This window comes from Mobula birostris, chromosome 9 (assembly GCF_030028105.1).
Source record: "Mobula birostris isolate sMobBir1 chromosome 9, sMobBir1.hap1, whole genome shotgun sequence".
Taxonomy (NCBI): Eukaryota; Metazoa; Chordata; class Chondrichthyes; order Myliobatiformes; family Myliobatidae; genus Mobula; species Mobula birostris.
In genome coordinates, this window is record NC_092378.1 from 43618545 (window position 1) to 43645641 (window position 27097).

Genomic DNA, 27097 nt, shown 5'->3' on the forward strand with positions numbered 1-27097 from the left:
GATCCCCTTTCTTCCCCCACCCCCTCCCATTCTGCACTCGGCCTCTCCCATCACGCTCGGAGCCCCTCCTTTTCTGGTCCCTTACTACTAACCTGATGGCGCGTCTCGGAACCTTGTCCCCCAACCCTTCCACACTGTCGGCAGGGCAGGTCGCAAGGAAAGCGCTGGTGTGGCGCCGACCGAGAGGTGGCAGCGGGTGGGTGAAGTCAAGGGGTGCAGTAAACGTGGGTGGGTGGGAATTGTTTGTTGGTCCCCAAATAGTAATTGTGAAGGAGGAACACGTGAGGAAATTACAAGTTCATACGCCGGAGGTTGTTATGTGGTTATCATGGGGAACGTAAATTGCTAATATAAGTATAGGATGTGTGAACGAATTGCCTGTTTTAGATCTACAACTGTGCGAAAGGGTAGAGTTAATTATTTAAAGCAACAGTGACGAGAACACGATACAATTTTACATTGAACGTGATGCTGTAAAAGCCTAGCCTGAGGTTTCCAGTGTTAAGTACAGAACATAAGGCGTGTGCAGCGGGTTGGGTTGACTGTAAAGGTCTAATAGTAATAAAGCTGTGATAATAAGGCAATGATTGGCATTTAAAGAACCGTTTCGAGCCGGTTGATAGATTGCAAAACTGCATGTTAGGGGATGATAGCATTCAGGCACTTGGTAACATTTAAAGAAATAATTAGTTATTTTGTGGTAAACGTACATTGGGCATAGAATGACTAATAAGGTAGAACATAATTTTTAAAATATAGGAATGTTAAAACAAAAGTAAAAGAATAAAATGAAGCATCAGGGCTGGGATTGTTTGCAATTCAGTGAATATGACCAGGAAATTGCTGTGGAAAATGAAATGTGAATCAGAATCGTGTGTGATATATTGTGAAATGTGTTGTTCCTTTGTGGCAGCAGGACATTGCAATACAAAGTAAAAACTGTGAATGACAACAAGAAGTGTGTGTGTATAATATATACACACACACACACACACACACACACACACACACATATATATATATATATATATATATATATATATATATATATATATATATATATATATATATATATATATATAAATAAAATAAGTAGTGCTGAGGAAATGTTCATGGGTTCATTGTCCATTCAGAAATCTGATGGAGGCGGGGAAGAACCTGTTTCTGAAACATTGAGTGTGTGTCTTCAGGCTCTTATACCACCTCTTTGATAGGAACAATGAGAAGAGGGCATTGGATGGGGGGGGTCCTTTGTAATGGAAGCTGACTTTTTGAGACGTTGCTATTTGAAGTTGTCCTGGATGCTCGGGAGGTCAGCGCCCATGATGGAGCTGGCAGAGTTTACAACTTTATGCAGCTTTTTCCGATCCTGTGCAGTGGCCCCTCCATACCAGACAGTGATGTAACCAGTTGGAGTAAACCAACAAAGTTCTGCCAGTATTTATAATTAATAGCATTGATAAATATGTTGGATGAGATGGAAGAAATTACAATGGGAACAAGGAAATAGCAGAGCTTAAACATATTTTGTGTCTGAATTCACAAAAATAATTTCTCAGAAATGCTGGAAAACCTAGGTTCTGTTGCAAATGATGAAATTAAATGTATTAGAAATACTAGTCACGCTTCATTATGTGCCATGTTGTATGACGTAGCGATCATGGTCTTTCCATGATAATGGTTGTTCTTGGCAAATTTTTATACAGAAATGGTTTGCTATTGCCACCTTCTTTGGGCAGTGTCTTCACAAGACGGTGACCCCAGCCATTATCAATACTCTTCAGAGGTTGTCTGCTTGGCATCAGTGGTTGCATAACCAGGACTTCAGTGCACCAGCTGCTCATATGACCATCCACCACCTGCTCCCATGGCTTCACATGACCCTGATCGGGATTTACATCTTGCCCAAGGGTGACCTGCAGGCTAGTGGAAGGAAGGAGCACCTTACAGCTCCTTGGGTAGAGACATACCTCTATCCTACCACCCACAATACTAGTAGAAATGTTAATAAACCTGAAAACAATCACTGACAGAACTTGATGATCTCCATTCCAGAGCTTTGAAGAAGGAGCCATAGAATTGTACAGCACAGAAAGTCGATACCGATCTTTTTGCCCATCTGCATTAATCCCATTTGTCTACACTAAGACTGCATCTTTCAGTGCCTTGCCTATCTCTCATCTGTCATGATTCCACTGTTTCCTGTGGTATCTTTGTTTATAAACAAACCCTTAGGTTTATTTAAAAATCCTCTGGATATCCAGGCTTCCCTAAGTAATTGCAGCCAGACCATTTTTTGAACTATTGAGCTATATTTGATGCAAACTCGTTATTAATTAAAAGCAAAAAAAAAAATCCTTTGTCCGGTTTAAACAGTAACATTTCTTTTACATTTTCTGTCACTCTTAGGCCAGCAAATGATAAACAGCTCTGCTTGCTCCTTTTTGGATTGTGCCATTTGAATCCTGTTTTACGGTGGTTTTCTGCTGCCTCAGCTGCTTTATCACTGAAAATCCACCTAATCGCCTGATCTTTGGAGTGCCTCATATTGAGGTTGCAGCAAACTGACATTTTTGTAATTGTAAGTGAAGACCAGTCCTGTTATTTCGTTTGCTGTTCGCTATTGTCATTGTATCCACTCTTAAGCTTCTGGTGAAACTGCCAGATACCAGCACTTCAAATCACTGCCCCCTTTTGGTTTTAGTCTCAGAGCCATGACCAATGCACTCAGGTAATGATCACGCTCACCTTCATTCTGTAAGTGATTGTTCCATTTTACAAACTGACCGAATTTCACTGTTTCCAGGTGTTAGGCTTCACCAATTTTGTTGGTGGAAAAACTGATGCCACCAAACCCAGCCATACCGCTCACCACTTTGAGAAGCTCCAGTGGGACTCCTGAGGATACAATGTTTGAATCCAGCACATTTTGCCTCCTGCCTATCAGTGTAATGTTATTCAGATACAATGCTGATCGGCCCAATGACCTGCATCGCCCAGCAACCCACCTATTTAACCCTGATGGCAATTTAAAATAATCAATTAGGCTATTAACTGGTACATCTTTAGAATGTGGGATGAACCTGTTATGGATGGCTTAAATTGATCTTAGTTGGCTGTATTAATTGTTCGGCAAAGTAGGAAACATGAGAAATAAAAACCCCTTGAGGACATATTCTTTGCTTCCAGCTTCTCAGACTATGTACAATGAACAGTGTGGTATTGGCTATACTTACTATCTTAGGGGATGGAATGAAAAGAATAATTGCTGTAAGAAAAACCATTCTGTCTTACTCCCAGCTCAAAACTTGCATTAATATAAAATTATATTACTATTATTGGAACATTATGAACTCCAGTTAATAAAATGTGTTTTTTTTTGTTCAGAGCCATGAATCCCTAAGATTGTTTTCTCTGGAGATTGTCTAATATGAAGTCAGGGGCTTAAAGTACTTAGCTACAATGTGAATTATTGTGCTCAGCTTTGCATATATTAAGCTCACATTACAGTAGATCTTTGACGCGAGGAATTCTGCAGATGCTGGAAATTCAAGCAACACACATCAAAGTTGCTGGTGGATGCAGCAGGCCAGGCAGCATCTCTAGGAAGAGGTACAGTCGACGTTTCAGTCTGAGACCCTTCGTCCTGAGGAAGGATCTCGGCCTGAAACGTCGACTGTACCGCTTCCTAGAGATGCTGCCTGGCCTGCTGCGTTCACCAGCAACTTTGATGTTTTTTGTACAGTAGATCTTTGAATTGTGTTCCTTTTCTCTTAATAAATGTACACCATTGACTGCAAGCCAAATTCAGGCAAAAGGTTCGTCTTTTCAGCGAAAGTACCCCCCCACCACCACCCTTCCCTACACCTGGATAAATCTGCTTGGCTTGCTTTTGTTATGGTTCTGCTGGGGCTGATGAGGTCAACATTAGAGTAGCATACTCTTCAACAAATGGGTCAGGAAGTGGTCAGTAGAGTGGGTGGGTAGTGCACTCTTCCTTCTCCTGTAATGCTCGGCTTCTGTTCTCAATGACATCCTGAATGTCTCCTCCACTTTTCTATGTCATAGATGAGGGTCAGTAAGGATGTTGCAGTTCTTCAGGGGGTGTTTGACCGCATACTCTGTATCTGGTAAACAGTTCCCCTGAGAGAGCTTGGAGTGATTTAAAGAGCAAGGCATGTAAGTGCCATGATATCAATACTGGGAATGTTGACCTTCAGAGAGGGCAATGATATTGGATCACTTGTCCATCTAGTAAATTTGTAAGATTTTGTGGAGATGGTGTTGGTACTTTGTAGATTAGTCTAGCGCGCTCTCGGTATGATACAGGAGAGCAGGGGTCAATGCAGCTTCAGGGGATCAACTTTTGTGCTAGATCTGAAGTCTTAATCTGCAAACAGAATTCCTGAATCACTTGTGCTGTCCTAACTAACACATTGAAGGTGACAGTGAATTTCATCGTCAGTGCCAGCCTCTCTGAAATGGTTTGCTCCTGAAATTTGGGAGTTGGTCTGTTGTAGGGGTAAGACTACAGAGGGTTAAAAACTGGTGAAATAGAATGTTGCTTGTACTGATGTGAAAACAGAATGCTGCTGATACAGATCAACAAAAATAAAGAGACTTAATTGTCTTATAGCATGCTACTATTGTGGCAAGAACTTGCTGTTGACTGAATTAAACTTGTGGAAATTTAAGTGTTATATTCTGTAACCAAAGCATAGTTTTACTGTTAACTAAGTCTTCTGTGTAGCGATACATATGGAGAAGTGTAACGATCAAAACATTTTTAATTAAGTTTTCTGCATATCACAGATGTGGAAAGGTGTATAAGGCTGACACAAAATCATATTTTTGACGATCAGCTTTGTCTGGTCTCCGGTGTGCACCAGTTTCAATAAATTATAAGTCGTTTTGACACCAACTTCTTTGATCGCTCCTACAATTTGAGGAGACCCATTAATGAAAGTAAGAGACTTTGAAAATATTGATGCTGGCCTTGGATCCCAGCTTCAGAGTATGTGCAAATGTCACCTGTACATAGCAGCTTGGGAGACAAACATAAACACAAGCACGTGTATCCACACAGACTCGTCATTGCAAATGAAATTTGTTAAAGCAATCAATGAAGTGTAAGCTGTCTTGTTGTTTCCTGTTCAATATTACAGATGGCCCTCAGATTTGGCTGTAGTGTAAGAGGTTTGTTAGTGTTGGTGTCCTCCCTTCATGTAGATTTTTAACCACTAAAACAAATCATGGGTTATGTTGGCAAAAAATTATGAGTGAATTCAGGGTGGAGAGGGGATCTGCACTGGAATTTCAATCCTTAAAATTCAAATCATTGTCAATAAAGATTGCAGTTAACTCAACCCATCACTGCCGAAGAGAATTGGGAGGAGAGGGGAGGGGAAGAGGGAGGTAGGTGGTGCACAGTTCATTGAAGAATAAGCAGGTAAAAGAGATTCACTTGGTCCATACCCTGAAATTGTTTTATTTTAAGAATTGTATTGATATATTTTTAAGTGTTTACATTTATTGAGCAATATTCTTGGCTGTGGAATGTAACAACAGTTTTTACATTGAAACTATTGGGAAATACCTGCATTTTCCTGGAAGTAACCCCTTTGTCAGTCAGTGGATAAGCATCGGCTCTGCTGTGGTCTAATTCAGACATGTGATTAAAGAGGAACTTAAAATTTTGCGGCCTGTTTGTTTTGGCTCAAACACAGTGACTAACATAAAATGATGGTGGTGTATGTTAGCTTTCTTAGGTATTTGCATAGCCCCCTTCGTCATTAATCAGATGGTCACATGCCCAGAGATGCAAATAAAACTCCTGTCAGTAGCCACAGTAATTTATAGCATCTGGTTTTGTGAAATTTAAAAAAAGGTTAATATTCTTGGTTCCACATAATAGAATTTGACCTGGAATAGGACTCTGTACTTTTCAGTTCAGAACTAAAGTTCTTCCTAAAGCCGATAATGGGGAATGTACTGACCATCAGGGATGTCCTTATCCTCCCTCAAGCTCTATTTGATTTTAGTATGGCGTATTTTTGAGTGGAACAAGCTTCATTTTTACTTGCTCTTTGTGCTAAAGCTACCTTATAAAAGCTTTATTCCTGTCATTCTTTCCTTTAATCACTTCTAAAAATGTTGCCCATTCCACACAGACTGTTTATCTTGCTGAAATGCCTATTTTTCAAAGGGTTAAACTGTGTGGGTTCCCACTAGCTGGCCATTTTTCCAGCCCACCAAAACTCAAACATTCCACATTGATGCATTGGCATCCGAAGGGTCTAGATACAGTAGTGATAGAGATGTTCGGGATTGGAGTAGTGCTAGTAGGTGGTTGATTACAGCCAGTTTCAGTCAGAACTGTGGTCATCATCCAGATTAATAAAAACACATATCTTGTTAATAGGAGTGTTCTACAGACCATGTGAAGTGAAAGGAAGTAAACTATTACCAAGAAATTGGGAGAATAATTGAAAAAAACTTAAAATAATAGTCAAGGTATTGTAACCATCCTGACTTTAACTGGCCAGAAGCAGTAGGAGACATTAAGGGGATGAGTCCTTGCAAAATGCACAGGGCTGTTTTTTAATTCAGTGTGTTGGTAGAATGATCCACTTTTGGATCGAGTGAGAAATAATGAACTAAAACAGGCAACGTTTTAAATAATTCAGGAAGTCTTGTGCTGTACATGATAAATTGGAGAAGAGCAGGTTTTGAGGTTCTTGAGATGAAACTTGGGACAATAAGATGGAAACAAAAACGATTATCGGAAAACAAAAATTTTAAGTGCAAAATGAAAACATTTTAATTTTTCAACAGGATAGAAAGAAAACTACAAAAATAGATCAAAGTACATAAAATAGTAATGCTCTACATAGGAGCACTTATTTCAGAGACTAAGGCCACTGAGGGATGAGCTGCAGAAAAATGGAAGCAAAAGGTGAAATAGTAACAATAAATAATTATTTATGTTTACTGGGGAGGTGGGCATGATTTCAGAACATGAGAGAAATTTCTCATGAATAAAACTCACAGGTTAAAACTCATAGATTACATTTCTATTTTACTTAGAGACACAGTCCAGATCAGGCTCTTCTGGCCCAACAAGCCTGTCTGCCCAGCAAATGACCTATTTAACACAGGACAACTTACAATGACCGATTAACCTACCAGCCGGTACACCTTTGGTCTGTAAAGGGAAACCAGAGCATTCCGAGGAACCTATGTACTTCACAGGGAGAGCGTACAGATGACATCAAAATTGAATTCCAGGCTTTGGAATACCCAAGCTATAATGGCAATGCTAACCATTTTAAAATATCTATGGCAGCTAGAACAATAATGCATTCAGTAGAGCTGTTATTTCATAGCTCAAGCAACCTGGATTCAGTCACGATCTCTAGCTTACACAATTTTCCTCTGACTGTATGGGTTTCCTCTAGATCAAGGGTTCCCAACCTCTTAATACCATGGACGCTTACCATTAACCGAGAGGTCCATGGACCCAAGGTTGGGAGCCACTTTTCTAGATGTTCCTGTTTCCTCCCACTTCCTGAAATCATGCAGGTTGGTAGATTAATAGGTCATTGTACATTGCCTTTCATCTCTAGGCTTGTCATAGACTTGAGGGGAAATCTAGGTTTTGTGTAGGATTAATATAATGAATGTTGGTATAGACTCATTAAGCCAAAGGACTTATTTTCGTGCTCTACAACTCTATGACTCTGAGAAGGCAGCCACATGCTAATAAGTGAGCAATTTCTTGAAGAATAGATGCAACACCAAAGGACTGGTGTTTAATGTTTAGAAGGAAATTCGTGCCCCAGGACCTGTGGACCATTTGGCTTAACTTGATGTTAGGAATTATAATGGAATCCTACAAAAGAAGAATGTAGATAAGTTTGTAGAAAACAAAAACACAATATGCAGTGGTTAGTTAGGACCTTGAAAAGAATGTATTGGTTGAACCTGACTTAGTTCTTTACTGGGGTAACTAAATATAGACAAGGTTAAGGTTTATGGATACAATTTATTTAGATTTCCAAGTTCTTTTAAGGCTTAAGAGAGCAATTGGTGCTGAGGCAAACGATCAAATTAATTAAAGCTTTTTTTTAAACTCAGAATAGCAGAAATTTAGAATTTGGCAGAGTAGACTATTCAGTCTCGGGACGACACCATGCAGCAATGTCATGTCAGAGATAGTTTGTTACCTCAATTATGCATTACTCACAGTAAATTTTCACCCTTTGAGGAAGAATCTGTGTCAAAGAAGACTCTGCTTCCGCCAGCCTGAAATAAAATTCTCCCAATTTTTGTGTTGGAGGTGAACCATTATCTTGAAATAGTGAAGTCTGGATCTAATTTCTTCTCAAAGTGAATGTGCCTACCCTATCAAGACTCTGCAGGATTCTAAACAATACTACGCAAAAGTCTTAGGCACATACGTATAGCAAGGGTGCCTAAGACTTTTGCACTGTTCTGTATTTGTCAACGTGGAACGAAGAGTGAACTTATAAATCTGGCAGGAGTAAAGGATGTTGGGAATGGTGAGCGTGGGGCGCCGCAAGAAATGTGTGGGACATGTGCAGAGAAGCAGTGCCAGGGTCGGGGGGCTGCTGCGGATGCATATGCACTCAGCCCTCAGATACCAGGCAAGGTCATTTGATTCCAAACCTTGGTTTATTGATCATTACAGAATGTCTCTCTGGTGCTTCACACTCTATCCCCATCCTCTTCCTCTTTTCCCAACCATGGATAAGTCCCTGGGACCTGACGGAATATTCCCCAGGCTGCTCCACGAGGCGAGGGAAGAGATTGCTGAGCCTCTGGCTAGGATCTTTATGTCCTCGTTGTCCACAGGAATGGTACCGGAGGATTGGAGGGAGGCGAATGTTGTCCCCTTGTTCAAAAAAGGTAGTAGGGATAGTCCGGGTAATTATAGACCAGTGAGCCTTATGTCTGTGGTGCGAAAGCTGTTGGAAAAGATTCTTAGAGATAGGTTCTATGGGCATTTAGAGAAACATGGTCTGATCAGGGACGATCAGTATGGCTTTGTGAAGGGCAGATGGTGTCTGACAAGCCTGATAGAGTTCTTTGAGGAGGTGACCAGGCATATAGATGAAGGTAGTGCAGTGGATGTGATCTACATGGATTTTAGTAAGGCATTTGACAAGGTTCCACATGGTAGGCTTATTCAGAAAGTCAGAAGGCATGGGATTCAGGGAAGTTTGGCCAGGTGGATTCAGAATTGGCCTGCCTGCAGAAAGCAAAGGGTCATGGTGGAGGGAGTACATTCAGATTGGAGGAGTGTGACTAGTGGTGTCCCACAAGGATTAGTTCTAGGACCTCTACTTTTCGTGATTTTTATTAACGACCTGGATATGGGGGTAGAAGGGTTGGGTGGCAAGTTTGCAGATGACACAAAGGTTGGTGGTGTTGTAGATAGTGTAGAGGATTGTCGAAGATTGCATTGAGACATTGATAGGATGCAGAAGTGGGCTGAGAAGTGGCAGATGGAGTTCAACCCAGAGAAGTGTGAGGTGGTACGCTTTGGAAGGACAAACTCCAAAGCAGAGTACAAAGTAAATGGTAGGATACCTGATGGTGTGGAGGGGCAGAGGAATCTGAGGGCACTTGTCCACAGATCCCTGAAAGTTGCCTCACAGGTAGATAGGGTAGTTAAGAAAGCTTATGGAGTGTTAGCTTTCTTAAGTCGAGGGATAGAGCTTAAGAGTCGCGGGGTAATGATGCAGCTCTATAAAACTCTGTTTAGGCCACCCTTGGAGTACCGTCACCAGTTCTGGTCACCTCACTATAGGAAGGATGTGGAAGCATTGGAAAGGGTACAGAGGAGATTTACCAGGATGCTGCCTGGTTTAGAGAGTATGCATTATGATTGGAGATTAAGGGAGCTAGGGCTTTACTCTCTGGAGAGAAGGAGGATGACATAATAGAGGTATACAGGATATTAAGAGGAATAGATAGAGTGGACAGTAAGCGCCTCTTCGCCTGGGCACCACTGCTCAATACAAGAGGACATGGCTTTAAGGTAAAGGGTGGGAAGTTCAAGGGTGATATTAGAGGAAGGTTCTTTTTTACTCAGAGAGTGGTTGGTGCGTGGAATGCAGTGCCTGAGTCAGTGATGGAGGCAGATACACTAGTGAAATTTAAGAGACTACTAGACAGGTATATGGAGGAATTTAAGGTGGGGGGTTATATGGGAGGCAGGGTTTGAGGGTCGGTACAACATTGTGGGCCGAAGGGCCTGTACTGTCCTATGTCCTGTAGTTTCATATAAAGGGCCTGAAGGGTGATTGGGGACCCGAGTCACCCCAACCACAAACTGTTCCAGCTGCTACCATCCAGGAAATGGTACCGCAACATTAAAGCCAGGACCAACACGCTCCAGGACAGCTTCTTCCACCAGGCCATCAGACTGATTAACTCATCTGATACAATTGTATTTCTATGCTATATTGACTGTCCTGTTGTGCATACTATTTATTACAAATTACTATAAATTGCATATTTCACATTTAGACGGAGACGTAACGTAAAGATTTTTACTCCTCATGTCAGAATCAGGTTTATTATCACCAGCATCTGTCGTGAAATTTGTTAATTTAGCAGCAGCAGTTCAATGTTATACATAATTAGAAGAAGAAAAAATAATGAATAAATCAATCAATTACAGTATATCTATATTGAATAGATTAAAAATCCTTCAATAACAGAAATAATATATTTTTTAAAAGTGAGGTAGTGTTCACGGGTTCAATGTCCATTTAGGAATAGATGGCAGAGGGGAAGAAGCTGTTTCTGAATCACTGAGTGTGTGCCTTCAGGCTTCTGTACCTCCTACCTGATGGTAACAGTGAAAAAGGGCATGCCCTGGGTGCTGGAGGTCCTTAATAATGGACGCTGCCTTTCTGAGACACCACTCCCTAAAGATGTCCTGGGTACTTTGTAGGCTAGTACCCAAGATGGAGCCGACTAAATTTACAACCCCCTGCAGCTTCTTTCAGTCCTGTGCAGTAGTACCACCCCCCCCCCCATACCAGACAGTGATGTAGCCTGTCAGAATGCTCTCCATGGTACACCTGTAGAAGTTTTTGAGTGTATTTGTTGACGTACCAAATATGTTCAAACTCCTAATAAGGTATAGTTGCTGTCTTGCGGCCTTTATAATTGCGCTGATATGTTGGGGCCAGGTTAGGTCCTCAGAGATCTCGCCACCCAGGGACTTGAAACTTCTAGATCTCTCCACTTCTGTTCCCTCTATGAGGATTGGTGTGTGTTCCTTCACCTTGCCCCTCCTGAAGTGCACAATCAGCTCTTTCATCTTACCGACATTGAGTGCCAGGTGGTTGTTGCTGCAACACCACTCCACTAGTTTGCATATCACTCCTGTACAGCCTCTCATCACCACCTGAGATTCAACCAACAGTGGTTGTATCATCAGCAAGTTTATAGATGGTATTTGAGCTATGCCTAGCCACAGTCATAGGTATAGGGATAGTAGAGCAGTGGGCTATGCACACACCCAAGGTGCACCAGTGTTGATAGTCAGCAAGGAAGAGATATTATCAACAATCCGCACTGATTGTGGTCTTCTGGTTAGGAAGTTGAGGATCCAATTGCAGAGGGAGATACAGAGACCCAGGTTCTATAACTTCTCAATCAGGATTGTGGGAATGATGGTGTTAAATGCTGAGCTATAGTCGATGAACAGCATCCTGACATAGTGTTTGTATTGTCCAGGTGGTCTAAGGCCGTGTGAAGAGCCATTGAGATTGCATCTGCTGTTGACCTACTGTGGCGATAGGCACATTGCAATTGGTGTAGGTCTTTGCTGAGGCAAGTATTCAGTCTAGTCATAACCAACTTCTCAAAGCATTTCATTACTGTAGATGTCATTAAGGCAGCTCACATTATTCTTCTTAGGTACTGATATAATTGTTGCCTTTTTGAAGCAAGTGGGAACTTCCGCCCATAGCAGTGAGAAGTTGAAAATGTCCTTGCATACTCCCGCCATTTGGTTGGCTCAAGTTTTCAGAGTCTTACCAGGTATTCCATCAGGACCTTCTGCCTTGCGAGGGTTCACTCTCTTTAAAGACAGCCTAACATCGACCTCTGAGACAGAGATCACAGGGTCACTGGGTGCAGCAGGGATCTTCACAGCTGTAGTTATGTTCTCCCTTTCAAAGCGGGCATAGAAGACTTTGAGTTCATCTGGTAGTGAAGCATCACTGCCATTCATGCTATTGGGTTTTGCTTTGTAGGAAGTAATGTCTTGCAAGCCCTGCAAGAGTTGTCATACATCCGATGTTGCCTCCAACCTCACTTGAAATTGTCTCTTCGCCCTTGAAATAGCCCTTTGCAAATCATACCTGGTTTTCTGGTACAGACCCAGGTCGCCAGACTTAAATACCACAGATCTAGCCTTCAACAGACGACATACCTCCTGGTTCATCCACAGCTTTTGGTTTGGGAATGTACAGTAAGTCTTTGTAGACACACACTCATCCACACAGGTTTTAATGAAGTCGGTACTAATTGCAGCATACTCATCTAGATTTGTAGGTGAATCCTTGAATACAGTCCAGTCCACCGATTCGAAGTAGTCCTGTAATCGCTCCTGTGCTTCTCATGTCCATATCTTCTTGGTCCTCACTACCGGTGCTGTAGTCTTCAGTCTTTGCGTCTACTCAGGGAGTAGAAGTGTAGACAGGTGATCAGATTTCCCAAAGTAAGGGTGTGAAATTTTTGATGATTGTGTAGCAATTGTCCAGTGTGTTGTTTTCTCTGGTATTGTAAGTGATCTGTTGATGGTAATTGCTTAGTGATTGTTTTTCAGACTGGCCTGGTTAAAATCCCCCAAAACAATGGTGAAGGTGTTCAGGTGTGCTGTTTCATGCATGTTGATCCCATTGTTCAGATCATCTAAAGCCTGATTGACAATGGCCTGAGGTGGAATGTATACTGCTACCAAAATGATCCCGGAAATCTCCCGTGGTAGGTAAGATGGACGGCATTTAACTGCAAGATATTCCAGTTCTGCTGAGCAGAATTGGGACAGCAGTCGGTGTCCTATCTATCCTGACAGTGTATAGTAAACCCGTAGATCTGAATTGCTGATAGAAGGGGTTAGCCAGGATTCCATGAGACAAAAGGACACCAGTGGTCCTAATGTCCCTCTGAATCAGCACCTTAGCTCTGAGATCATTGATTTTATTCACCAGAGACTGCACATTTGCCAGCAAGGTAGTCGGTATTGGGAGTTTTAAACCCCGTACCCTTAAACGCACTTGTATCCCTGACCTGCAGCCATGTTTCCTATGTGGAATCCTATGAGGAATCTGTTCCCAATCACCATTGTTTTCGTCAGTTCTAAGCAGTGATAGTTCGTTTAAGCGCATTAAGACATCTTTGTTGACTGTACTGACCTTGGAAGCAGCTGAGCTTTTTAGCAGTATCAGGTGGAAAGGAGAATATTTAATCATATCCATTGAGAGTTCTGCTGCCACACGAGTCGCCTCGGGGCACCCTGAAGTCCAAGTATGTATGTGAAGGATGCGAGAAATAAAGTCAATTCATTTGAATTCAATTCAAATATGTTTTATTTTGCAGCAGCAGTTCTGTGCAATAAATAAAATTACTACAGTACTGTGCAAAAGTCTTAGGACCCTAACTATTTATACTGTATGTGTTTAAGACTTTTGCACATTATGTATGTTTTTATTAGCTGGATTTGATTCTTGATCATTAATACATTGATATTTTAAATACCAATTATGATGCATTCTTAGTTTTTATTTTTACAAAAATAAGAGAGTTCTGGAATAAAAAGGGAATGTATTTTTCACTTATGTATTAAAACATTTTACTGGGCTATAACCCCTTCGTTAATTCTCCCTCTGTAATTTGATCAAATGACTCTGAAACCAGTGAAGTATAACGCATCCCTAGCTAGTTTAATATGTTGCTCACATGTGATCCCTTGAGACCCACTTGTGATCCCTTGAGATCTATGCAGAACCACAGTGGAGAATTGAGGGTTACGTTTATGACATAGCTTGTTCCTGTAAGTGGATATTTTTGATAAAGGGAAGTATGTAAGTATTGGATTTAGCACATAGTTAGATTGTGGAAAATTGATATGATAATCCACATCAGGAGTACATAAAGAGAGCTACCTTTTAATCAGGACAGCGACGGAGATTTTAAAGCCAGAGTTTCACAGCAGTTTCACTGAGGAATGACCAATCAGCAAGGGGGATTCATTAGAAAGGGCTAGTAAGAATAATTCAAGTGCAAGTGGAGAGGCCATTCTTTTGGAGTGTGCCTGTCTTTAGAGTGGCTTTGGCTCATCAGGCTTGGGTGAGGTAAATTGCCTTTGAAGTTATTCTCCTTCTGTTCTTATTTGTTCATTCCTCATCTACTAGGGCATAGTAGTTTAGTGAGAATGGCTCCAGAGGTAGTGATTTATACTGCGTGTGGGATGTGGGAAGTCTGAGAGACCTCCAGTCTCCCGGATAAACACACCTGCACCAGGTTCACCGAGCTGCAGCTCCTGAGAGGGCATATTAAGGAACTGGAGCTGCAGCTCGATAACCTCGACTCATGCAGGAAAATGTGGAGGTGATAGACAAGAGCTACAGGGAAGTGGTCACCCTGAGGTTGCAGGAGACAGGATAGTGGATGACTGTCAGGAGAAGGAGGGGAAATGCACAGCCAGTGCAGAGTACACCTGTGGCCGTTCCCCTCAATAATAAGTATATAACTTTAGATAATGTCAATGGGGACGACCATCCAGGGGGAGCCACAGTGACTGGGTCTCTGGCACTGAGTCTGCTGCTGTGGCTCAGAAGAGCAGAAAGGTGAAGAGAACTCACAGTGTTAATAGGAAATTCCTTAATCAGAAGAACAGAGACACGGTTCTGTGAGCCCAATAGAGATATCAGTGGTATTGTCTTCTTGGTGCCATATTCAGGGATGTCTCAGAATAGATCCATGGTTTTCTCAAGGTTGAGGGTGAGCAGCGAGAGGTGTTTGTGCATATTGGCACCAATGGCACAGGTAGGCAACATCATGAGGCCCTGAGAGAGATTTTGGGGAGCTAGGTAGAAAGCTGGGAAGCAGGACCTCTCTGGATTGCTGCCTATGCCACATGCCAGTGAGGGTAAGAATAGAATGACTTGGCATGTGACTATGTGCTGAGGAACTGATGTAGGGGACAGGTATTTAGATTTATAGATCTCTGCTGGGGAAGGTATAACCTGTACAAAAGGTAAAGTTTACAACTGAAGCTGGGGGGGGGGGGGGGTCCAATATTCTTGCAGGCAAGTTGACTAGAGTTGTTAGGATGGGTTTAAAGTAGTTTGGTAGGGAGGTGGAATCCACAGTGATAGTGCTGAAGATGAGGTAGTTGGTTTACCAGCAGATGCAATGCGTAGTGAGACCCCCAGCAAGGAAAGGCTGATGATAGGGCAAAATTGCAGTCAACTGAATGTTGCAATGCAAAAGGTGATCAAAGTCAAAAAGGGTGAATACAGGACTGAAGGTGTTATGTTTGAATCTGTGCAGTATATGGAATAAGGTAGATGAACTTGAAGCACAGTTACATTTTGGCATGTATGATGTTGCAGGCATCACCAAGTCATGGCTGGAAGATTATAGCTGGGAACCTTATTGTCCAAGGATACACCTTGTATTGAAAGTACAGGCAGGAAGGCAGGGGGTGGCATTGCTTTGTTGGTTAAAAAAAAATGAAATTAAATCATTAGAAAGAGGTGACATAGGGTCGAAAGATTTTGAATTGTTGTGGATAGAGGTAGGTGTCCAAAAAAGTTGGGATCATCTCATACTTGGAGCATTAAAATGAAATGAGTATGTACAGAAAATGATAAAGACAAATGCAATAAAAACTTGAGAACGACAACAGTTGTAGTCTGATGAGCAGTTCTGGAATTTGCACCTTATGAAAGATATTTTAACGAGCCTCAGAGGGAATGAGTATGTTTATGACAAAAACAACTGACTCCAAGGGTTAAATTACAAGAGGCACTGTGCAGGTTGTTGTTAAGTTGTCTATCATTTAGATGGTCAAAAGGAGTTTTAATTGAAGATTTCAAGATATTAAAGAGAGTTGATGGGAAACAGTTTCTTCTGATGGTGAAATCCAGGACTAAGGAGTACTGTTGACCGCAAGCTCGGAAACACTTCCAGTATCAAAAACAAGTGGATTTTTAGAGATCTCTTGTTAATAACAACTGCTTTCATCTCTAAAATTAATAGAATTATGTTAATCATAGACATTATAGGATATCAATCAATGATGTAGTTAGGTCACAGAATAGACCCTTTTTTGATGAGAGTTGTAAGGTTAATTAGCTTCCTCACCCAATAATCTGGCACAGCGAAGCTTTTGGCTTGTTATGTCTGAGTCAGCCCAATGGTATAGTTTCAAATCACCCATTTATTCTCTTGCTGTTCATATCTTTGCATGCTTTCCCTTAAAATAGTTATCAAACTCTTTTTGAAAATTTCCAGTTTAAAAAAAAATTGATGTCAATTTAAAATTGAATTGGATTGGAAATAGAACTAAATGGGAGAATTTGCGATTTATGTTATCATGCTAGTACAGATAAGTTTAATGCAGGTGGAAAGCTTGGCTTGGTGTAAGAGAATGCTGTTTATAAATAAAATGAATTCGCACCATTTGGTGATGTGCTTGCATTAGGATGGAGTGCAATTGGCATATAGAACAATACAGGCCTTCAGCTCATGATGTTGTTCCAGTCTTTTAACCTACACCAAGATTAATTTTCCCTTACTCTCCCACATCACTCTCCAGTCTTTCATGTGATTGTCTACATCTAAAAGTCAATTATGCTGTAAAGAAACAATAATGGTGGTGTGTTGTTTTCTTACACAAGACATGTTGCAGCACACAGTTAAGATGTTCCTTAAATCAATGTATTAGTAATAGAAAATAATAGGTGAGGATGGAAGAGTATCATGACAACTAACAGCTGAGTTAGAGCTAGCAAATGGGATTGCCCTCCATACTTATAAATTTGAACTGAGTAAGTTTTTCATTTAGGTTGTGTGACCTGTTCAAAGTTAATGTCCAAGTAATTCATTCATATATGTACAAAGTACAATTAGGATCTCATGAGATTTTGTTTTCTTCCCCCTACCCCCATAATTCCCTGCCACCTCATTCCTGATTGTAGGCTGCAAAAGCTATTTCTTGCATTCCTATGGGATATAAATCCTTATAAACTCCTCTTCCTTGTAACCTCAAGTCTTAAGACACATTGTTTCAAGTTAACTAAGCAACCTTTCACCACTTAATGTACTCAACACTTTTCAACTTTTCTCCTGTACTTTTCCAATCTCAATGAGATTTTCAAAATAAATGTAATGCATACCTGTGCTGATTATTAGGCTGGTAAGTAATCACGATGCATCTGGGTATGGAGTCTATTACTGGGATTTGCTATTGTGCTGTACAACGTCCGATAATAACTAGTCCTCTTCTCTTGAGTAGAAATTCCCAGTCTGGATATAAAGAAACAAGTTATTTATTACTTTTTTATGGATGAATACGTCTTAGACTATGGAGACTCAAGTATTGACATTCACGATTATTTCAATTATTTATTTGAAACCAATTATTTTTCTTTGAAACATAGTTTCATTGAAATTGAGGGTGTTTTATTCTTACAGATATTGAAGCTGGGTGATTTTCATTAAAATTGGAACAATGAGAATAGCAGGTAAATACAGCAAACTTTATTAAATTACTTTTTAACGCCATTTGCTTTATATCAAGACACCTGGATAAAATTAAATTTGGAACATCAATTGACAGTGTACTAGGGTTGGTGAACCTTTCTAGAGCATTTGCTCACATTGACAATCATCTATCACGTGTCGTAATTTTGAGCAGAGATTATCGCTGAGTAATGAATTGGTAACAATAATTATGTTTTTTAAGGAAAAAAAGTTGAGACCTGGTGCTTATTTCTGTTTATTCAGTGTTTTCTGCTGTTTTATTATTTCAGTCCCACAATTTGTCAATTAATGTAGTTAATGTATATAATCCTGAACTTAAATTTAATATTTATTCTGAATAAATTACATGAATTGTTCACCCATTCAATTCAATTTATTGGAAATGCAGTATTTTCAATAAGTGCACTGTTTGGTTTGCGGATATTAAGCTTTTAGATTAAAGATTGTTCAAAAATGTTAGCAACAATTTTGTCTCAAAAAATCATGACCTATAGGATTCCAGTTTTTACTATAAAATTGATTTTGAAATTGAATCTACAAAAACAAATTCTTCCTTGCATCACATTTGGCTCTTTTGAGTTTCATTTTGTGTCCTTAAGTACTTCACAGCTTTGCTAGTGTGAAGAATTTTTCTGTTTTCCATGATTTAAAAAAAAGTCTTTTGAACAACTTTGTAACCTCATGCTTTTCAAGAAAAATAGCCCAGATTTTTAAGCTGTCCCCACAATCAAAGTCCCTCAATATGGATTTGTTACGGTAAATCACTCCTTCTACAGCCCTCCTCCTTTCCTGGAATATTGTGTCCGTTACTGGACAAGTAAGTTGTTTGCAATTTCTTATTGTGTCTTATTTCCTAAAACATTTTCTCAAGCTGACATGTCTTTTTTTAACTATTTGATCTTTCAGGTCCAATAAAACTTGGGGTTGTCATTGTAGTGTCTTTGCTGATGGGTTATCTTGCATTCCAAATATTTGAAATCAAAATCAATGCAAATTTCAAATCAATATTTAGTAAGTATTTTACTACATGCTCCAGTATCTTGGAATGCTAAGTTTCTGAAATAAAATGCAGAACAATGTTTTTACATAGAAATAAGCTGATTTCATTCATAAACAGAAAGATGGCTTGAATGATTATTAATATTCAACTGTTGTTATAGCATTATCAGTCTCCACCAGCCTCTTTAGCAACAGCTATTTCATTTACGTTGGTTTAAGTAAGTTTAACGAAATATTTTTTCTTTTGAGTAATGCTTTTACTATGGTCTGGTACCTCTGTGGCATAAGAGCCCTACTGTCGAACCATATAACTTATCAGGTTTTAGTTGCATGGGGTTGGTTTGATGATGCTTTTCTCACTGTTTTATCTGCTTTCCTTGTCACCTTACCTCTTCTCCTGTGTATAAAATGATTCCCCTGAGCATGGGATTTCAGCATTTGAACATCTGGATGCCTTTAAATAATGTAGAACATGTACATTGAAAACAACTTGCTGATTACAGGTGGCAATGCAAATCAAACGTTAATGATTGTTGTTTTTGATTGTGTCTATATTATATTATAATTTGAGGCCATTGATTGACCCTTTATACAAGCTCACAGGTAATACTGATTAAGGAACTAATCAATAGCTCAAAATTAATCAATGAACTCCAAGACCTAGGTCTCAATACCTTTTTGTGCAAACGGATTTCCCTCACTTGTAGATCCCAGTCAGTTCAGATTGGCAACATCTCCTCAATAATCTCCATCAGCAAAGGTGCACCATAAGTCTGCACCTCGGCGTTATCATTTCAAAGGATCTGCCCTAGGTCCAGTGCCATTATAAAGAAGGTACCGCAGTGCCTCTACTTTCTTGGAAGTTTGCAAAGATTCAGCAAGTCATCTGAAATCTTGACAAACTTCTATAGATGCACGGTGGAGAGTATACTGACTGGTTACATCCTGGCCAGGTATGGAAATACCAATGCCCTTGAATGGAAAAAAAAGTACTGATGTTAGAAAATTCTATGTGTAGTATTGATGACAGTTTTTATGATGAGATTGATGTTAAACTCTGCTATGCCTATGACAATGGATGGGATCACACACTCTTTGGGTTCAAAGTAAATGTATTATATACTGTCCTGAGATTTTTTTTTGCAGGCATTTACAGTAGATATAAAGAACAATAGCATCAGAGTAAAAGTGCACACAGCAAAGACAAACAACCAATGTGCAAAAGACAAAAATTCTTTGAGGCTGTTGTTTCAGGAATAGCTACTACCCTTCAACCATCAGGTTCTTGAACCAGAGGGGATAACTACACACAATTTCACTTGTCCCATCATTGAAATGTTCCCTTAACCTATGGATTCACTTTTAAAGACTCTTCATCTCATGTTATCAATATTTATTGCTCTTTTTTATTATTATTTTGTGAGTATTTTTCTTTTTGTATTTCCACGGTATATTGTAAAAAGACCATAAATCACTCTTATTCCACTCACGTTCGCCTTTTCTGTTTATCCTTTTTGAGTATGCATGGTCCTCATTCAGATAGTTAAGAATAGTTTATGGAGAGAATTCTATATTCAGCGTGCCACCTGATAGTTCGTAGCTAATATTTCTTCTGTACTTGCTGTAATGCACTCTGTCATGATCAGCACAAAGGTCTACCCTCCTGGTCTTTCTCTAATCAATTCTCTCTTATTTTCAAGGCTCTTTGTTCATTCATAATTGTGTTCTCATGGTGAATCTTAACATGCCTGGGCAGTTCTGTTAATTCTGTCCTCATCCCTGATCCTTTGGTCAGGAGATCGACTGATGGTATCTAGAAACAAGCATCAGCTGGAGTGAACTATACATTATCTGGAAATAACATTTTAATTATTGTAATTATTTTCTCATTGCTTTTGTTTAAGAGAAGTTACTTACAACTTTTTTAGCTGCTTGACAGAGCTGAGTAAACTAGTCACCCACTTTCAAACTAGCAGCAAAACCAAAACAAGATTGCAAAAGAGGCTTTGCAGGCTATTTTCTTTATATACATCAGCTTTTTAAGTTAAGTTGTAATGGCTGTTACATGTAAGTTAAAATGATCCAAAAGTAAGGCTGTGAAATTGCCTTGTAAAAGTTGCAGCAATATGCAACAGATTGTCATTGGACCCAATTTTAACTAATTTCATGAGTTAAAGATGCTTTTAATTGATAAGACCTAAATATGCACATCTTCCATGAGTTTTCTGAAAGCTTTCATCATGATGCATGTATAATTTGAAAATATGTGAATTTCAAGATTGACGTGTTTGTCAAATTTTTAGCTTGCTTTAAATTATTGCAAAGCAGATGAGTTGATTACTAACAACAGTTTAATTGTTTTATTTTGCAGCCAGATCACAAGACGATCAAGTACAAAGTAAGCCTTTTTTCAGATGTGCAAACTGGAAGTTTTAGACTATTACAGTAACTAATTTTTTTATTTTTAATTCATTTATTTTCAGAAAGGGGAAATTGACCATCTAGTCCTCTGTACTTTTAGTTATGAGCACAATAGTAAAGTCTTCTGAAGTGTCTTGTTGCACAAATATTGCACATGAGTGTTGTTACCCCAGACGTGCCAATTTTCAGCCCATTCGCACTGTCTACCTATGGTGCATTGGACTTGCACAGTGATATGGGCATCTCTTTGAGTTTGTTATTTGCAGTGGTATTCTAGGATTTAATAGAGCGAGGAATATAAAAGTATGCCATCCGGATGTAGCAGGAGTGAATTATTGTTTAGAATTGTAGTTTTAAAGGCTTCTGTATACATCCTGCAATATATATAGTAACTTTGGAATGTGTTCTTCCATTGATTGAACACATGTCAGCTTGGTATCGGTGTTGAGATTTTTATATAGCTTTTGCAACCTCAAGTATACTTCTGCTATCCAGAAAAAAATATATGAAACTAATTTATGGTCTGATAATTTTTATGGGATTTAGCTAACACTTTGCAGAGAAGATAGAGATAATACTGTAATGCTTATCAGTCATCTTCCTGTATTCTTTGTTTTTTTTTCTACTTGTGTTAATTTATTGAGTAACATGTGAATTTATTTTTTGAAATAACTCTTTAAAATTTTATCTTAGTAACAAAGGCACCAAAATACAAATGTGGCCTCGCAAAGCCTTGCCCTGAGAATCATTTTGCATTCAAAATGGCCAGTGGAGCAGCAAATGTTGTTGGTCCCAAAATCTGTATTGAAGATAAAATGTAAGTGTCGAACACATCAGCTCCTGCTTTACGTTAAATTACAGATAAGCAAAGTGTAACCAAGGTTAATTAAACCCAAAGATGTAATGTTAAAAAGCTCCACCCGTGAAGGGATGAAAACTAGGTTTGCCGAATTTATAAAAGAGAAAACTTGGGGGGTGGGGTGGGGGGGAACTATGAGAACAAGGCGTGGCTGACACAGGTGCAGACAAGCATGAGAAATGCAACAAATTATTAGAACCTAAAGATGTTAACTATTCAAAGTAGAATTAGTAGTGAGCATCTACACCCTACTTACTTGAAACCACTCAGGGTGAAACCTCTGGAGGAGAGACAATATCAGCAGAGACGAGTGTCCAAGATTTCTACCGTGTAACCCAAAATTAGTTATGTTAAATCTTACCAAGGGATTTGGTCAGGTTTTTGTTGTGTAAGTTTTATGAATCGACCTTCGGTGGATGACCCACTTCTTCATCCAACAAACAAGAAAATTATGTATTTATTTTGGGGAAATGGTGGAATTTGAATTTGTAGACAAACTGACTTGAACTGAAACTGAAGTTGACTATAATACTTAAGAGTAGGAATTCAATTCATTTTCAAGCTAACTAGGAATAAATAAAACGGCAATTGTTAGTCTGTAAACCTTTACATTAACACTAGATCTAATTAGAGAAATTTAAGTAATATGGGTTATTCTAATGAGTGTCACTAATGCTAACTAAAAAGGAATTTGGTTTTCATTTGATATCTAAAATTTGGAACCTAAGAATGTTAGAATTTTGAATTGTTCTATAAATATTTTGTATATACTGCTATTTTTATAAACAAACTTGCTCCAGAAGTGTGTGTTTTCTATTCACTGCCTCCTTTCAATACCTAGAGCTTCTGATGGTCCACTTGCACCTAATATAGTACTATGTAAGTAGATTTTCTCATAAAGAGTGCGGTGACCATTCACACTAGATAATACGAGCGCTACAGAAGTGTTATGGAAGTATAATAGGGATCGATGTTTTTTTTTTTAGCTCAAATCATAAAAGGTTAGCAGGTTGATGCAACAAGTGTTTGGGAAGGCAAGTGGTGTTTATTTCAAGGGAGTTGTAGTTTAGAAAAGGGGCAGTATTGATACAATTGTACAGAAAACTAGTGAAACCAAACACCAAGCACTTTGCACAGTTTTGGTCCCCTTATTTAAACAAATAATCCTACCTTTTGTGGGAAGCCCTGCCAGTCACATGAGCAGTAATAAGGTTTGCAAGCAATGAGGTAAATTATTGATATTTTCTGTACTTTAATGCTGTTGGTTATGGATAAATGATAACCAGAACACCGAGAAGTCACCAAATATGTGTGATGACATTTAAAAGGAAGTTATGGATGAATATTTTTCCTTCATCCTTCAGCATAATGAAAAATGGCTCCTACTTTAATGTAGGTATCTAAAGATCCAGTTGATAAAATGAGGAATATATTGATGTGCTATATTAAAATAAACTGCATTGATGTGATATATGTAATTGAAAGATATATTCTATTTAATTTTGGGGTTTTATCTAAAATGAAATCCAGTTTCCATTCAAGTTTCAGTATGTATTTTAGTTCCATCATTGTTCTGTTAATGCCATTTGCAAGTGCTATATGAATTTGTTTCGTATTGCTCCTTGCTCTGTTTTCCACATTGACTGCAAAGGCATAAGCAATGCTTCACTGCTTTGACAACATTTGGTTCACAGAATTGTGCTCTCTAGCAAATTTGACATGACTCTTTGATTTATAAGTGTATAGTTTCCAGAGCAAGCCCAAAGCAATGCACCCCTGTGGCAAATAATTATCTCGGCTTCAGTAGATAAATGCAATTAAAGCTGAATTATTTTGAGGTTTACCTGGGCACGACATTACATCCAAGGCACGTTGTGCATTTTCATAATATCTGTAAACAAACAACCTTAATACAAAACTTCACAGTAATATGAAATTATTCTCTCTGTTGTAGCGTAATGAGTGGTGTTAAGAACAATGTTGGTCGGGGTATGAACATTGCTACAGTAAATGGTAAGTGAATCAATTTATCTCGTTTGAAGTTCCTGATCTCCTGTTTTGAAACAATGCTTCATGCAGCAGTTTCCTGCCTTTGTAAGATCAGTTATTCAAATTCTTGACGGTTTGGTTATCTTTGTGTTTATTGTTTTATACTTTGCGGAAAGTAACATCAGTAGGAATTGTATATAATTGATAGCCATCTCAACTCTGAACATAAAGGTAGTGTGTAAAAAATGAGATTAGGGAATCAGTGTGTGGCAGTGTTTTTAAAATGCACGTTCTTTCTGTTATCAATGATGAGGGTGAAAATAGTCTTTTTGAATGCACTTGGGAAGACCAATTTCTGTCAGTTTTATAACTAAGTATTCTAAACTGCGTGTTTTACACTTTAAAAAAACTTTCAAATGTTATTCTCTTACACTTCAGCTCATTCACCTTTCTGGTTTTTCAGGTAAAACTGGTGAATTATTGGAGACTAAATTTTTTGACCTTTGGGGTGCAGGTACAGATTTAATACTACAGATTATAATATCTAATGTTTATGTTTGACATGTAATCTTTAATGCTTAAAATTTTCAGGAAGGTGTTTGAAAAGGCTCAGTGCAGTTACATTTGCAGTTTAAGCAATAGTCTTAGTTTTCTAAGATTTTATTTTGTTAGAAAATGTTTACCTCAATTTATTAGTCATTCTGAACTTGTTGAATCATTGCATTACTTTGAACTCTATGTTAAATTTATTTAGATCTAGTCTGACCTTGATTCTGTTGTAACAAGGTCCCTCTATATAAATACAAAGATTCCCACCCAGAACACACCATGAGATATGAATCATCTCTAAATATTAGTAGAAGAACTGGGGAGGAGAGTTAGGTGAGATGATAAGGTAATTATAGTATTTGAGGAGTGTTTTGAGGCTGCGGAGAGCAGAACTGGGGAAGATGATTGTAAGAGTTGAGGACATAAATTAAGTCATCTGACGTAAAGAAGGAAGAGAGGATTTAAAGAAAAATTGTAATGACAAAAAGTGGTATTAACTGTACTGATGAATATAAGTTGATAGGTGAAAAACAACTTTGTGGCGGTTATATACAGAGCGATCTCTTTTGAATACATGTTTTTTTTAATATAATGTGTTCACATCTCTGGGTAATACTTGGAAACATGAGCTGGTATGGTCGCACTTGAAAGATCCAGGTTTGCTGTGCAGCTGAGGCAGGAATTCAGACACAAACTTGTTATTTGAATCAAACATTTGAAGAAAGAATGGAGTTAGAAACTGGTGCCTATTTTCTTGTGAAGCATACAAATTGGCTTGACCTTATCAGAATGTTTAACTCTTCTCAGAGATTAATGTCAAATGAAAATATCAGGCAGCATTGTGGTACTCCAGAAGTTCCTCTACAATGCAGATAGAGTTGATGGCAACAAATGATCTGGGCTGAAGAAAGAACCCCAGTGCAGTTCTGAGTTAACCGTCAATGTGTTAAAAAAAAATAGATTGCTACAAGCATTTTCCTTTTAATTTACAGCATGTAAGTCTTTAGAAGGTGTTGGTGAAGTGCTTCTTCCAGCTGTCTGTGTGCTGAAGATACTTCCATAGTCTGATTAGATTACAGAATCTTACTCAGTGATGATAAAAGCATGCGCAATGTATGTCCAAGATAGTAGAGTATGTAGGTTGGAAGGAAATGCAGGATATTTTCTCATGTACTTGTACATGGGGGAAGAAAAGGAACTGAGGAATCAGTGATTATCGCATAGGAACAATTCTAATGTGATGAATTCTTTTCTTCAGAATGCATTGATATTGTCCTAAAAGCAACATCATAGAAACAAAATCAATGTTGTTTCTTTTTAATATTATGCCATCCTCATCACTTGCTAATTTAAAAATTTTTGAAATTATACTGCGTGACCCACAAATGGTAGGGTTCAAATGCTAAGTTTTTAATAAAAATACTTAATCCTATTTTACTTGGGTAATATAACTTTCCTAACCTGGCCACCTCATCAGTCTCCCCTGAACTCGCTCACCTGATTTTTCCGGCGTACCAATTGGAAGTACGTATGGTCAGTTTTGGTGATTTACTGCTTTGGGCGTCATTAATAGCATCAATTTTCTCTCCATTTCTCTAAGGTTCGTCAAAGCATTCAAGTGTTCATGGCAGCCAAATTGTCAAGTAGTTTTATGGAAAGAAGAATTGGCTTGCCACATTATGACCATATGCTGTAAACTAATCGTAGTTACTATTTTGAGAATAATGCATGGAGTCTTAAATATAGAGATTTACATTAATAAGAAATGTGTAATTCATTATAGGGAATCATAGCTAAAGTTTATTATTGATCTGAGTATAATTTACTCCTTTGTGTTTCCCACAGAAGTACAACCTTTCATTGAGTTCCTGAAAGCTCTAAAGGATGGAACAATAGTATTTATGGCTACTTTTGATGATGCAGCAACCAAGTTAGTAATTATCAACTCTTCATAAGTTAGTCAGGAAAATGTTTTGTCAATGTATTTAATGTTCTCATATGAAATTACACTGATTTAGAAACATCATCAGCCATATTCCCAAAGTGACTCTTTGATTGAAAAAGTTGTTTATTTAAAAAAAATCAGTTTGTTTGAGTCCGCATATAATTTTATGACATATTGCATTTTATAGCTGTCCTCTGGTCTTTGAAGGTTTACAAACAGCAAAACTCAATTTACTAACTTGATATTACATGATATGAACATACGAATAAGATTATTCCTGATCCCAAAAATACAAGCTTCATTTACACTGAAATAATGTAAAAGTTCATAATTTGAAAGTGGATAAGAAAAGAAAGGCCAGGTTTGATTAAGATTAAAGAAGCTAATTATGTTTTTGGGTGGAAGTCATGGCTGTAAATATAAATTAGTTTTATTATAAATATAGAAACTGGGGAAACAGCTCAGCTAATATCAGTGGAGAGGGAAGCAGTTGGCATTTCAGGTCAGTGACTTCAGAA

The 27097-nt window shown here is 38.7% G+C and overlaps 1 protein-coding gene across 5 annotated transcripts in view; it reads left to right on the forward strand.

Annotated features, from left to right (window-relative positions):
• Positions 1 to 27097, forward strand: part of LOC140202720 (protein FAM3C-like) — a 38967-nt gene that overhangs the window by 177 nt on the left and 11693 nt on the right. For 2 of the 5 annotated variants that reach the window (XM_072267945.1, XM_072267941.1), the window contains exons 2-8: positions 17749 to 17798; positions 18724 to 18828; positions 21188 to 21214; positions 21931 to 22054; positions 24051 to 24109; positions 24549 to 24599; positions 26480 to 26564. In XM_072267945.1, coding sequence (XP_072124046.1) covers positions 17786 to 17798; positions 18724 to 18828; positions 21188 to 21214; positions 21931 to 22054; positions 24051 to 24109; positions 24549 to 24599; positions 26480 to 26564 — 464 coding nt within the window. In that variant the 5' untranslated portion in view covers positions 17749 to 17785. Of the gene's footprint in view, positions 1 to 88; positions 197 to 2409; positions 2582 to 11775; positions 11872 to 17748; positions 17799 to 18723; positions 18829 to 21187; positions 21215 to 21930; positions 22055 to 24050; positions 24110 to 24548; positions 24600 to 26479; positions 26565 to 27097 lie in introns of those variants that run through there. The other 3 variants (XM_072267942.1, XM_072267943.1, XM_072267944.1) reach the window with 3 other exon arrangements.